Consider the following 15181-nt stretch of genomic DNA (forward strand, 5'->3'; position numbering starts at 1 on the left):
GAAAACTAAACATTCCTGCAAGTATGTACAGTTTGGACAGACCAGGTGTAACAGTCACATGATTACAGTACTTGGAGTTGAAGGTCATTTCTAGCAGCACAGTGACTGAGAGGCAAGCCTGGGTGATATGAAGTCGTGTATCAATAAAACTTACATTTTATATCTATTGAACCATACTAGTTCAAACATAAAAATACATAATTATCATAAAAATTTTAGAACATATTTGTGATGGATAAAGAATACTATGTAAAAAACAACCAGTTGTCTTTTTATCTTGTCTTAGAATTTGTAGTCATTTAACTATAACCTCATTAAAAATTAAAACAAAACCATATTTTGTATTGATTCCTCAGCAAAGTTAATTTAGAAGAAGCAAAATGGACAGAACGGCATCTGAGCCTCTAATACACACAGTTAAAAAATGATGCTATAAATATAACATATATAAATGCATGTACATATAACAAATATAAATGCAATTGATGTTTATAATATAAACTTCCATACTTCCATGCATTTCCTTCAATATTTAGTATATAAGCTATCTAGATTTAAAGCCATTTCATTGAATTTTACAATTATAGTATTTCTATACTTCTACTAACTTGGAAAATAATCAGCTAAATTTTCATTCACTGAGCAATTACCTTGAGTGCCTTTGGCCTAATGTGACTGATATGGTTTTAATAACTGTTAGGTTAGAAATGATGTAATAGAGCTGAGATACTGAATTTAGAAAAGGAAGCAATCTACTGGGAGGACCCAAGAGAAGCGTGGAAAACTTGACCAGAGCCTGGAAACCACGTCAGAGTGATGGAAGTAAATTTTGAATTATCCTATCCAGACTGGAAAGATGTGGGCCCAGAGAAGTAGCAAGGCTATGCCACCATTGCAGGCTTGCCAAGGATCCCATGCAGGGCTGAAAGTTACTTTCTGCTGTAGGACAATGGTCTTGTACTCTATAAAGATTTGTCACTTGTATTGGTTTAACAAAATGCTGATTGGCCAGTAGCCAGGCAAGAAGTATAGGCAGGTCTACCAGAACAGTAGAATTCTGGAAAGAGAAAAGACTCAGTCTGCAGGTGTCACCGAGACACAGAGGAAGCAAGATGAGAATCCCTCTATGATAAAAGGAACTAGCCACGTTTTTAACATAGACAAGAATTATGAATTAATGTAAGATGTAAGAGTTCATTAATAACAAAGCCTTAGCTACTAGGCCACCAGTTATAATTAATGCAGACCTCTGTTTGTCTCTTTGGGACTGAATGGCTGCAGAACTGGAAAGGGCCGAAAACTTCTGTCAACAAGTTTTCTGCCTTCATTCATGCTAATCTGTACAATGTAGGAGTTGCTATCTCAATTTTACACTCAGGAAAATCAACCTCAAAGTTAACTATCTTGAGACAGGAACCAGGGCACTGATCTCTTCTCACTAAAGTGCATGGCCCCCTTTGGCAAGCCCACCTGTGAACATCAATGAAGATCTTTACGCCAACATTCTGAAAATAGGAATAGAGGGCTCAACCCAGGATGTGAAATATGTCATTCATTCCTCAAAGTCTTGGAGCCTTCCAGCATTGAACTGATTCTGAAAAGCTCAATGATACTCTTGTTACTCTGGAAAGCACTCATGGCAGGTTTCCATCAGAGCTGAACCCCTAGAACCTATCTTTAGAGCACATAATAAATATATTTAAGTAGCCAGTGAACGAACTAATCCTACTTATCCTAAACTTGCTCTTACTTTAATTGCTCATATGTTTAATATGAAGCATTATCTTTATTTGTATTAATTATCTTACCTATAACAGAAATTAAGCTCCTATAGATAGAATATGCTTGAGCTTCAGGAACAAGCAGTGCTCAGAATTTTTGAGAATGTTTTGAAGCCCCCCACAGGGTAAAAAAAAAAAGAAAAACCCTGCAGACTTCAGGGCTGTGTTTCTCAGCCAGTTAGGGCAGCATGGATTCTAATCTTCTCCTCACTCACTGGCTTTGCTCTCTGTTATCTTCCTCTGATACAAGAGAGTGGCAAGCTAAACAAGTGAATTCTTCCATACAGCGTATTCTTTTAGTCATTTACAAATGTGTGTGTATGTATGTAGCAAAATATAAACAAGCACACACATATACATGTATATGTAATGGTGTGTATGTGTGTGCATATGTGTGCATGTGTGTGTGTGCGTTATATGTATCTCCATAAATGTTCAGACCATTCTTCTAGGTATTTTCTCTTCAGTCGCTCACCCATCCTACTTAGTCTTTCCGCAGCACAGAGAAGCCAAAGGACTTTCTTTAATGTTGTTTCTTCCTTGCATTCTTTAAGCCTTTGGATTTCCTCTGCTGTGACTTCTGTTATGTTGACATACCACCCTGAATAAAGCTCTCATAGACATTAACTTTACAACCAGTCAGCTTGGTCATGTATTTTGTTATGTTGGTGAGGATAAAGAAATTGATCGCTAGAAGAATCAACTGGTTTTCCAATGTCATTGAGCCACATGATCGCAACTACAAAGGCAGAAGTCAGCAGAAAAGTCAGCCTAAGAACCTTGGAGTTTCTTCTGCATGTTGATGTACATACTCAATTGAACCAAATTTTATCCACAGAAACAAGAAGGAAGCAGAGGTTCAATGAGAGAGAGAGAGAGAGAGAGAGAGAGAGAGAGAGAGAGAGAGAGAGAGAGAGAGAGAGAGAGAAAGTTTACTCACTTACCAAAACAACAACCACAGGGTACAAACGAGGGAAGGCCGCTCTCCTCAAGGGCACTCAAGAATTTCTGGGTCTCTTGAAAATCAAGGACACAACCTTGAGGACAACAACATAAGAGAAAGTGAAGGAAGTTCTCAGAGAATGGAAGTTGACTCACAGGGGATGAACTTTATTTACATCATAGTTACGTACTTATCGGAATTAATCACTAAGCCACTTTAAAAGGACAACCATCGTTTATGCATTACAAGATTGAGCTATTTTCTGGATTGAACTTATGTCATAATATCTTGCTTTACATATGGAAAAATTAAAATACTGTATAGAAGAAATACTTGCATCCATACTAAGAATTGGGTTCAGAAAAGAATGTTTCCCTATTGAAATGGAAGATAGACACTTTTAAAGCACAGAGTGACTAGGCAACAGTTAATCTATCAAATCTTCTGTTGCACATGGAAGGGTCAAGAAGGTCCATTGTCTCTGACATTGTCTTCTCAGGTCTCAAATGTTTCCAGATGTTTGTGTTAGTACTTACATTCACACAGATGAAGCTACAGCACTGGTTTATGAGGAAGTTATGGACATCACCGCCTGTGTGATCCAGAAACTGTGGATGTGACATTAACACACTAGGAGAAAACACATCAGAAGACATTCACAATCTGGATGGACAGGACAGACCAAACATGAAAGTAAGTGACCTTACAACCAAGCCACAGCCTGATCGAAACTCATGGATCCTCGCAGATTCTACAGAAACAGATCCAGGCTGAACTCTATTTAGACCACTACAGAAAGGTATTTCAGTACTGTGAACTTATGTATATTATCTTAAAAAATAAAAATGTAGGAAACTGTTTTTTAGCATAGGGAAACATACGTGGGGACCCAAGAAACAACTAAGGAACAGGACAAGGAGCCGAGTGTATGTTTTATGAAGAATTGATACAGTGGATGTGTGGGGACCAGAACAGAAGGGCTGCTGTGCAGTGTGGTGGACTTACAGTAATACTGTAAAATACTGTAGTTCAAACTGTAGAGCTTACTCACCTGGGATGACTAAAAGCAGGGAAAAGCAATAAGAAATTACTACAATGATGTTTATTGAAGAGAAATAAGAAGGAAACTTTGGCAGTCAATAACCAAAACAAAAATGCCAAAAAAACCATCTTTAAGAGGTAGCTTCTCTGGAAGTGATGGCATGCACTCTGATCCCAGCACTCGGGCACAGAGAATGGTGGTCCCTGTGAGCTCCATGCCAACCCTGTCCTCATATGAATCATTGATTCAACAAACAATAAAAGCAGTAACCTTAGACTAGACTAAGAAAGACAGGACCTCATAAGGACTCTGATAAAAATATTTCCAATATCTTTGGTTTTATCTACTTAAGATTTTCTTTAATTATAAACAAGAATGTAAGAATCATTATATGGGATTCTCTTATAAAATTATAGCTGTAATAATGCCCCAAGAATTCGCATTCTCTGGTTCATCCTTACGTGGCATTCATCACCCCTTACAATATGTATTTCTGAAACAAATGCTGTTCCTGATACATAAGCTGTAGCACCAAGATGCCTTACTCATGGCTAAGTCCCATATATGTTTTTCAACTACTTAATGAATTGGGTGGGGGTCAAGAACTAATACAGATATTAGTTCACTGATAACTTTAAGATTTTATTTCCATTTAAAATTTGTGCTGAGCCCAAAGTTCAAGAGAACACCGATTTAAAAACAAAACAAATCAAAAAAACAAAAGCAAATCTTAAGAAAGATCTACTCCCGCTGTGTATCAAGATTCACAAGAAATCAAATCTTTGGATGTTAGAAGGAGACAATTTTTCACAGCCTCTAAAGTATCCAAATTATTCCAAAGGTTTAGCAGCTAATTTGCTTCCAGACTCTTCCATGATGTTGGTACAGCAGGCACGTGCAATGAAGTTATGCCTTTGCTTCTGCAGACTCTCTTAGGTTTTAGGAATTAGACTAGAAATGTCAGTCTCTCAGAACACAGTCCCCCAAACATTCCTGATTCATAAAGATCTGTCTCCCATGTGACCTGAAGGATGGCAGATTTGTCAGCATCCATTGCTTAAAATTAGATTTTCCTAATATCAGGAATGCATTGGCATATTTCTTTAACTCCAGTAATCTAGCCTGCAATTCAGCTCTATAGTGGTAGGTTTTTAATTGTTTTGAAAATATATTTGTTCATTCAACTATTGATAAATTTAAAACTCCAACTAACTACAGCACCATTCACCAGATAAGATACATATATGCAAAGAGCATTTCATAAAGGCTATTAAATATAAGTGCTATGTATACGAACATACACACCAACCAAACTAAATATCTTTTCTTCTGAAAACCAAAATTCTTAACAAGTATTTTCAGTTAAGGGCAATTATTTTTGGTCCTACATCTCCTTTTCAATTGGAAATAATATCTTTCATGCTTGCATAAAGAAACTTGACTTAATCTAAAAATGGCACGGGTATCTTTGATATCCCTTAGTATACAAGAAGTTGTGTATGCTGACATGACCAGGCTGGTGTCTGAAAAATGCTGTGACGTCACTTGGGACTGTCATTCTCTACATTTCTACTCTCCCAGCACAGCGAAAGAACAGTCTGTGGCTAGAAAATCTTTATTTCTCTAAGTATTTTGGCTTCAAAAACCTTTAATTACTTAAAACAAATTTCCAAGACATTCAAAAAATTAAGGAAGTTTAACAAAAATTAAAGGTTTTCCTTATTGCATAAAGACCATTCCATAAAGATTTCCAATGACCTAAATGTGTGCATCTGCACAGTGGAAACACTGTGTAAAGCATGGGGTACTTGAGAGGAAGATGAGGGGTCACCAGAGTTTCCCTCCAAGGAGAGTCAGGGCTCACCCAAGTCTGGACGGCTTTACCTCCAGTCTCCTGAGTCAGAGACTCCAAAGTGTTTCTGAGAAGCCAACCCACTGTTTTCAGAACACTGGTTGAGTCATCTGAACATCAGAACCTGCCAATTAACCCATCCCTCCCCATTCACCCTGCAGGCCTAGGCTGGATGTAAGCAAGGGAGTGCCGGAGAAAGGTACTTCCCTTCCAGTCTGAGGAAATGTTAATCATTATAAATGCTTTGTATTCCTGTTTGGCCACTCAGCCTTGAGTTTTCCCTATGGAATTCCTGTATCTGAATCAGTTTTTCAGCTATTCTTTAAGAGCCTGAGAGTCTGGAGCTCAGCTCCCTAGCTTTCAATCTATCTCTGGAACCTTCTTTCCATGTGAATTTTGAAAGAACTTACTGTGTCCTGTGGCTCAATTGATTAATTGGTAAAAATAAATACCTGATAGAATTTCATAGGATCAGCTAATAAATTAGAAATAAGAACTGCCTACTGCTGCTTTTAATCTAAATGTCTTTCTCAAAATCTGAGAAACAATGCACCTGGTAGGAAATCAACTCCAGTATAGTGAGATCATAAATGTACCAGATTGCCATGCTGATGTCTGCTAGTCTATATAAACTAAAGCCCCCATCCATGAATGCTGAGCTGCTGGGTGATGCCAGTGTTCCTTAGCAAGACCCAGACCGTTGCCAGCTGACCACACCCAAAGATTTACCATGTGCTAGCAGCAATCATCTGCATAGTTTAAATAGTATTTAAAGGATGGTGCCATTATAGTTCTTGTGCACAACCAGGATAAAGTCATTATAGTTCTTGTACACAGTCAGGATAATGCCATTATAGTGCTTGTATACAACCAGGATAATATCATTATAGTTTAAAAAGCTACTTTTCTTAAATGTATGTTCCTCTTGGTTGAGAAGTAGATTTGTTTCTATAAAAAAATTCCCCATGTCATAAACTTTTTATTATAAGATATGTATTAGCAACCTGCTAAATAGGTAGTATTTAGTGTATAGGCCCAAACTATTTGCAAACATTAAAGATAGATTACATTTGCAAAAAAATAAATGAAAACGTAAGTATATACCACAAATATTTAACTATTAATATCTCAGAATGTTCTATATATTATGCACAGGTGAATGTGTGCTCAGGTGTGCACGTATGTGCACAGATATGAGCACCAGAGGATGATCTCAGGTATAATTCCTTAAGTATTCTTCACTTTCTAAAAGACAATGTCTCTTACTCGCCAAGACTTACTAAGCAGCTTAGGCTGACGGCCAGCAAATCCCAGGGATGGTGCTGCCCCTGCCTCGCGCGAGTATTGAGACTGCAAGCATGCATCACCACACTCAAGTTTATTTACATGGGTTCTGGGGAACCAGATCAACCCCAGTGCTTGCAAAGTAAGCACTTTTCACTGACTGATTTATCTCCCCAGGCTTGGGCTATTTTGAAAGCAGGACTTTCTTGACAGTAAAGGATGTAGGCTCATGCTCAATGGAGAATATGACAGAAGACTTCACATGCTGCATTTGAACCCACATCTTCATCCCACTGCTGGTTCATGGTCCAGAGCTCATCCTCCACCTCTCAGCCTCTCTTGTCCTCACAGAGGGCTGATGACCAGCAATCACATCACTGTCGCTGACTCACTTCTTAGGAACAGTCTTTTCTCTGGCTGTGAAATCAGTTAGGACTTCTTAAGTGTGCACAGTGTTTTCAACTCTGCCTATGATTGGCAGACACCCAGTGGCTACCTGTTTATCTACAGAAATGTATCTGGCTGGCTGATGTCCAGGCAAAGAGATATTCCAGAAGTTTGCTTCAACATAGTTCTATCATCACGAACCACAAAAGTTTATGTGAGTCCCACCATGCACACAAAACCGTGTGAGGGACCCATGAGAAGAGGTGGCAAGGCAATGTGCACAATCACAGTACACGCAGGAGATGCAGAAAGATACCACAGTTAGTGAGTCTGCGCAGAGGTCTCGGGACTAGAAAACTGAAGCCAACTCTATGGGGACAGCGAGAAGATACAAGCTCTAAAACATAAAATAAGCAAGCTCGCTGGCACAAAGGAAAAGTGAGAACTGCACAATTTCAAGGCACAAATAAGAGAGCATGCTGGAATGTGAAAACACTATGTTTTCAAGAGAGATGTTAAGTGTAGATTATAGGGAGCGTTAAATGCCCAGCCACACCTTGGGGACTTTGACTTACAAGTCACTATAGATGTCAATGTAACAGAGAAAAAGCCCATGGGCAAGGTCTAGATGTGGGACTAGAAACAAATTTTCAGGTAACAAAATGTCATGGACAATTTATTCATAAGCTCAAAGTGATACTTCATTTTATTTATTGTAGAACTATCATATACTGGAATAAAAATTTAGCTAGAGCCACTGGAACAACGGAATAACCTATCCTTTGCACGTTCAAGTAGAATTATACCACAGTCAAGTAGTTGAAATATATTTCCTAATTCAATTATTAGATGAAGTATTAATAAATATAAATGAGATATTTTTTAAAAAGTCATGTGCTCTCTAACTGGACTGTAATAAATCAAGAAATTAAAATTATAGGAAAGACTAAAACTGTAACTTGATATAAAAAGCATAACTCTTAAGTATGTGTTTATTCACTAAAATCAACTAAAGCCAGGCAAGGTAACTCACGGGATAATCCTGCAATTCAGAGGCTAAGGTACTTTAATGGCAAGTTTGAGGAACATGTAGACTATGTAATAAGTTGACGGAGGACCAGGCCATGTTGTAGGTCAAAAAAAAGGAAAGGAAAGGGTTGACTGAGATGGCTCAGTGGATAATGTGCTTGCCACACAAGCATAAGAACCGTATTTCGGATCCCTAGCACATGCATACAAGGAAAGCTGAGGTGGTGACTACATGTAATTCCATAACCAAGGAAACAGAAATAGGAGAATCCTTAAAGTTAGCCAGCTAGCCACTCCAGTTGAATCAGTGAGCTCCAGATTCAATGAGGGACACTCCATCCACTTCCCCAGTGTGAGACTGGGGAAGACTTGCAACATCAATTTCTGGCCTTTATATACGTGAGACTACATTCATATCTGTACATACAGAGAAGCACATATGTAAAAGAAGGATGGTTGGAGGAGGGGTGAGAATCAAAAGGTAGACTGGGTACTGAAGGGAATAGGAACAGGAAGGACCAGGTAGGGCCAGACTGAAGAAGAGAGTAGTGGGAAAGAAGCTGGAATTGGGAGGGGGAATTATAGGGTAGAAATGGAAGCCTGATACAATGGATGGAAATTCCTTAGGATCTATAAGGGTAACCCTAGCCAAGAGTCCTAGTGTGGGGGATATGGAACCTGGACCAGTGTACTTCTGAGCTAGGTTCTCTGCATATATGTTATGATCATGTAACTTGGTGTTCTTGCGGGACTAAAAACCAGTGGGAGCAGCAAGGGGCTCTTTTGCCTCCTCTTGGGACCCATTTCTTCCTACTGGGTTGCCTTGCCCAGCCCTGCTAAAGAGTATATGCCTCATCTTATTTTAATTCTTTATGACATGTTTAATAGACATATCTGCTATTTTCTGAAGGGAAACAGAGGAGGAATGGATTTGGGAGAGAAGGGAAGTGAGAAGGGAGGGCCTGGGAAGAGAGAAGGGAGGGGAAACTGGTCAGGATGCAATATATGATAGAAGACTAGATAGAAAGGAAGAAAGAAAGAAAGAAAGAAAGAAAGAAAGAAAGAAAGAAAGAAAGAAAGAAAGAAAGAAAGGAAGGAAGGAAGATTGACAATTCTGGTTTTGTTGGAGAAGAGGTTGCTTTTTTTCTGCAGTGTGGGTACTGAATTCCAGGCCTGATGCATGCTAAGCAAGCAATGGGGCACTGAGTCATGACATTCGTCTAAGAGAACAAATCTTGTAATGTCCAGAATGGACTTTCCTACAAGGACTACATCCTGTATCTATAAAACCAATGAGCTGAATGAATAGACCCGACTTCCTCAAAATACTAACAACATTGACTGGTAACTCAAGCTAGTCTACTGCTCTCTTGTTCTGAATATTCACCATTACATTGGTTAGCACTTACAAACATTGACATCATTTCTATGCAGACAAAGGTACAGAGGACATCTGTATAAATGATCTTCCTAAAAAAAAGGAACTGAAGAACATGGGAGAGCTTCAAGTGGGGAGAAAGGGGAGGGAATAATTTGCAATTATATTATAATCTCAAAATATCTTCATAAAGTATATAAAATTTATCACATAAAGTAATTAAATCAGAGAAACATAATAAGTGACATTTAGAGATTACCCTAGTTCTCTCATTAGTAATGTTCTAAAACCATGACAACCAATTATAGCAATAAACAAATTTCATTGAATATAGCTCGAATGCAAAGTCCACTACATTAGGACATTATTTTCTTCTATAGTACTTACCATAGAACCTAGATAATGTCCAAATAAACTTTATGTATTCAGCAGAATGATCTGAGGGTAGCTTCTAGTCTGGCACACATTATACGAACATGCACACCACATACATTCACATGTATGCACACAAACCCATGTTCTGTCTGATGTGAGTCCTTGCCTCTGTTCAGATTGGGACCCAATGAGAACAAACTAGTTTTAAAGTGTCTTTCACTATTAAACTGATTTCATTATCTTGTGTGATTTGAAAGAAAATGGCTCCCAGAGGGAGTGACACTAATAGGAGGTATGACCTTGTTTGAAGAAGTATGGTCACTATGGGAGTGGGCTTTGAGGTCTCCTATGCTCATGCTATGCCCACTGTAAGACACAGTCACTTCTTGTTGCCTGCAGGTCAAGATGTAGAACTCCTCAGCTACCTCTCCAGCACCATCTCTGCCTGAATCCTGCCTTGTTTCCCACCATGATGACAATGGACTAAACTTCTCAACGGTAAGCCAGACCCAATTAAATGTTTCCCTTTATCAGGTCATGATGTCTCTTCACAGCAATAGAAACTCTAAGACACTATCCAAAAACAAAGTCTTTATCTTCACATCAAAGTGTTTCTGTGCATAACAAAACAGCCACAAAGTAACTTATTTTGCTAAATGGGTCTGAAATTGTTCTGCTCCATTTCTGCCTTTCTCCTGGCTTCTTTTGTTAATCTTGATCTTTTGTTTGCCTGGTGTCATACGCTAACTTTTATGCTGTTACAAAAAGTACAGATCTACACATTGTAACAAAGGGCACAGTTCTACTGCTGACAATGCCCAGCTCTGCATACTGTAACAAAAGGCACAGATCTGCACACTAGACTCAGCCTGCAGGCCATCAGGAAAAAATAAATTAGGCATTAGAGAACCACTCCAACAAAACCAGATCCTGCCTTATACCCAGAAAACAAATGATTTTCAGTTAAACATAGCTTGTCATTTGTGGTTATAGAAAACAATAATTAAATTCTGTGCTCCGGGAAACAGGAAGTGGTTGATGAACCAAATACATAAAAAGCCTGAACGGTGCCTAATCGTTTAGGCTGTAAGTCAGCCTTTCTTATAACATTCGTCTTTTTTGTTATAGGAATCCAAACTGAACTGAATGTACTTATGTGTTTGAAGGGGAATGTGAAAAGTTCTAAACCCTACGGATTTCCCTGTGTGGAGCAAGTCAGCAGCAGCCAGCATGAAAATTCGGGAAAGAGGACTGGGCAGACTTTTCCAGCTCAGTTCCTCTCCACAGTATTGTGCTGTGGGGCAAAGCAGAAGAGAAGCTGTAAGAGCGGTCAGCTGAGCATACCTGCAAGGCTGGCACTGGCTCGGGCCCTACCTCTACCACCCTCATCTCCCACTGCTTCATGTCCACTCACATGACTGAACACTGGGCCATTCTCCTTGCATAAGGCTCTTCATGCACCTTTCCCAACAGGGCTCCTTTGGGTTTGACCTTTAAGTGTGTCTGTTGAGAGAGTTCATTTAGTGACTCTCACTCCCAAAAACTGTTTCCATAATTCTCTTACCTAAACAGAAATGATTTTTCCCATATCAAGGATCCTTATGGTTCAGATCCATGGAAGCCTGCAAAGCCTTCCTCCAGGGAAGGCTCAGGGATCGGTGGAACCTTTCTCTGGTCCAAGTATGGAGAGTCTATGAAGACTGGACCAGTGTACACAAAACTAACACTGCAGCTTCCTCCTCTTGGATGGTTGCTACTTGAGACTGGTCCCCTACAGAGACTCCCTAACTCCTCCTCCTGGTGTTGTACATAATAAACATGCTGAGGTTCCAGGTTGTTGTGCATAGTTCATCCAGCTCCATCACAGAGAGCACTGCCACCCAATCCGAGACTTTCTGATCCTGTAACTGTTCTTTCTTTATCCCACTCATCAGCCCACAATGAGTTCCAGAACCAACCCATTCAGGACACAGCCTGTATCCTAGGGATTTGTATTTACTATTATGCACTGTATTATTATCCAACCTGACAATAAGTTCCTAAGAGTCACACCCTGCCTTGCTCAACTCATGATAGCCAATGTTGAGTTGTAGTGAGCACTGGCTATCTTGTGAGTCAATAAAGTAAGTGAATTAATGAAAGCTAATCACATCTCCTACTTCTACCATCCCTCACTACCTTTAGAGCAGTATAAAGATTTGAGCATTTTCTGGGAGTTAGAAGTGACTGGGGACTGCTATTAGTAAATTTTCTTCGACTGTGAGGACATGAGAGAAAAACCTTACGGAGCAGGATTTATTCTCACTCAGATGTCAAGGTATAGTGCCAATGACAGTGGGGAAACATGATGGCAAAGTCAGGTGGTGGCTGGTTAAACAGCCTCAGCAATCAGGAAGGCAGAAGAAGTACTAACCAAAAGCCCCCAAAGCCCACCAATCAGTCACCTTTCATCCACCAGCTTCTCAAAACAGTGATACAAGTTAGGGACTAATTATTCAAAGACATGAGACTGTAGGGAACATGTGTCATTCAAACCATAACTCTACCTTTGCTCCCGATACATTCATGGACATCACATTACTACCAAATGCATTCAGTGCAAATTCAAGTCCTCAAACAGATTCAAAAATCCAATCTCAAGCCGGGCGTTGGTGGCGCACACTTTAATCCCAGCACTTGGGAGGCAGAGGCAGGGCGGATTCTCTGTGAGTTCGAGACCAGCCTGGTCTACAAGAGCTAGTTCCAGGAAAGGCTCCAAAGCTACAGAGAAACCCTGTCTCAGAAAAAAAATATCCAAATCTCTTTGGGAGACTCAAGACAATTCTGAAATGTAAGCCATATAAAATCAAGAAGTAACACACTTGCAACCTACAATGTGCAAAGAAAACACAAACCATTCCTGAAGGGAGTAATATAGACAATATCAAGGAAATGTTAGACAAAAGCAAGGCCAAAACCAAGAAGGGCAAATGGCAAACCTATAGCAACATATTTGACATCAAAAGGTTATGGTGGAATCATCTGGGCTACAGTGAGAATGTGTAGCCCTGCCTCTCTCACCCTGGGACCAGCACCACGCATGCACTCTCTCTAGAGCTGTCCCATGAATTCCAGCCATTCCTCAACAATCTTGGCAGCACAACATGGTGTCTTCACTGCACCTTTGCCTTCAACATCACAGCTGCATGTCTGGCTCACCAGGAAGCTCATCGCAGGTAACCCACCCCAGCTACAATTTACCATAGCAGCTTTCTAAAGCGTTGGTGCAGGTCTCTGTGCATTCTGCACGCTAGTAAAATAAGAATCCTGTGGACAAGGCCAAGTTCTGCTGCAAGCTCAAGATACAGATGGACTACAAGAGGGACCACTTTCAATCATAGCTGTAACCTCCGTGTCAGTGCAGCAGAGAGAGAACATGCCCTTCATCAGGCACCATTCCTGTTGTCCCTGCAGAACACAGCACAGGGTTTCTCTTCATGTCAGTCTTGTTAACCAGACCACCTATCGTCCACAGCTATTCTCAGCAAAACCTGTGGCCAGTGACCTGCTGGCTACCAGACCTCACCTCTTACAGGTTCCAGAGACTTTTAAAAGGACCACCAATGGAATACCATGTGTTCAAACACATCAGTCTAGAGGGGCCTCTCACATTCAAACCCAAACAGGCCCCACTCATCAGTATCTCCTGGGAGTACCTTTAGAGAGCTCTTTCTCTGAAAGTTAATGCCCAGAAACAAAGTCAATCAAATGACGGCAGCAAGATTGACACTGAAGTCCCATGATTTTAGTATCAGTGGCACATGTGGCACATACATCCATGTGCGTGTGGTAGGATATGTGTCTCTTAACAAGTAGGCTTCTCCGTTTAACTTAGAGCCACCCATACATGAACTTGGTGTTCTCCATTATGTTACAGTTAGACATTTGGGTCTCCCAAATCTATGGTTGCAAAATTATTCTTTGCCCAGGCAATTAGCATAAGCATACCCAATCTCTTCCCTCAGCTTCAGTGAGAAACATTTCTCCTATTCACATCAGTCAAACAGTCCCCCCATTATGTGAGGAACAGCCCCACACCCACACTGATCTGCCCTGCAGATTTCAGCCGTGTGACATCATCATTTTTATATGCTCTTTCAAAGACAGACAAAAGCTCTCGCTGTAAAGAGATATAATATTAACCATTCTGTATTTTTCTGTAAACTACGAACTGAAAAAAATGCAATACCACAAAATAAATCTGCTTTCATAATGGAAGAGAAATCTATATAAAACCAGATAAATCCCTTTCCAAGGGAGCTACTTCTTTCAGACTTTACTATAATCCTGTCAAACTTCAAGATTTCATACTGATATTTTTCTTTCATCTGTGCTTGAGAGATATTAATTAACAAAAGCATTTTGTATCCACCAACACCTACATTCACACACTGATCACATGGCCTTGTTCAAATTAAAAGCCAGAATATTTCTTTAATTGTAAAACAAAGGAGAGGCTCTCTGGGTGACTGTAAAGATGAGCACGCATAGCGGCGGTGCTGGTGCACAGAGCACGAGAGAGGCTGTTGGGTCCCCAGCAGTTAAAGAGCAAAGCATCCTGGTGAGTGTGTGGTTTGAGAATTAGCCAAAGCGAGAAGCAGAGAGAACACAGCAGGAAAGGCGGTTCCTTCCAACATCCACCAAGATTCTTTAAGACTATCCAAACTTCAGGTGTAGAAAAATGAGGTCGACAACATGAGGAAGCATGAACGTTCTCATTTTGCTAGAGATGCTGTGGTTCTAGGGGCACAGAATACTCAAAGCTGTCAGCCAAAACTCTTGTGGAGCAAAGTTTCAGCAGAGAGGCCTAGACTGATAAAAAGAATCAGACCATGAATAACTAAAAGGTCCATGACAGCAGGGGGACAGCAGGGATGGATATCCCAGGGACAGCAGGGCTGCAGTGTCCTTCCTCTGGAAAACAACTCTAGGAGGAGCGTCACCCCATTAAGTAGAAACTATTTGATAAGCCGGAACTTTCCTTAATAGTACATGAAATTAGCTGTCTTAAAAAGAATACCTGCGGGATCTCAAAGATGTATAAGAAATGAAGGAATAAAAGGCAAAGTGA

General features: G+C 40.1%; 1 protein-coding gene across 1 annotated transcript in view; it reads right to left on the minus strand.

Annotated features, from left to right (window-relative positions):
• Crppa (CDP-L-ribitol pyrophosphorylase A) overlaps positions 1 to 15181 on the minus strand; it is a 254540-nt gene that overhangs the window by 128855 nt on the left and 110504 nt on the right. The window contains 4 exon segments of the mRNA XM_038337019.1: positions 2726 to 2755; positions 2757 to 2818; positions 3257 to 3329; positions 3331 to 3354. Of these exon segments, the coding sequence (XP_038192947.1) occupies positions 2726 to 2755; positions 2757 to 2818; positions 3257 to 3329; positions 3331 to 3354 (189 nt within the window).

This window comes from Arvicola amphibius, chromosome 7 (assembly GCF_903992535.2).
Source record: "Arvicola amphibius chromosome 7, mArvAmp1.2, whole genome shotgun sequence".
Lineage (NCBI taxonomy): Eukaryota > Metazoa > Chordata > Mammalia > Rodentia > Cricetidae > Arvicola > Arvicola amphibius.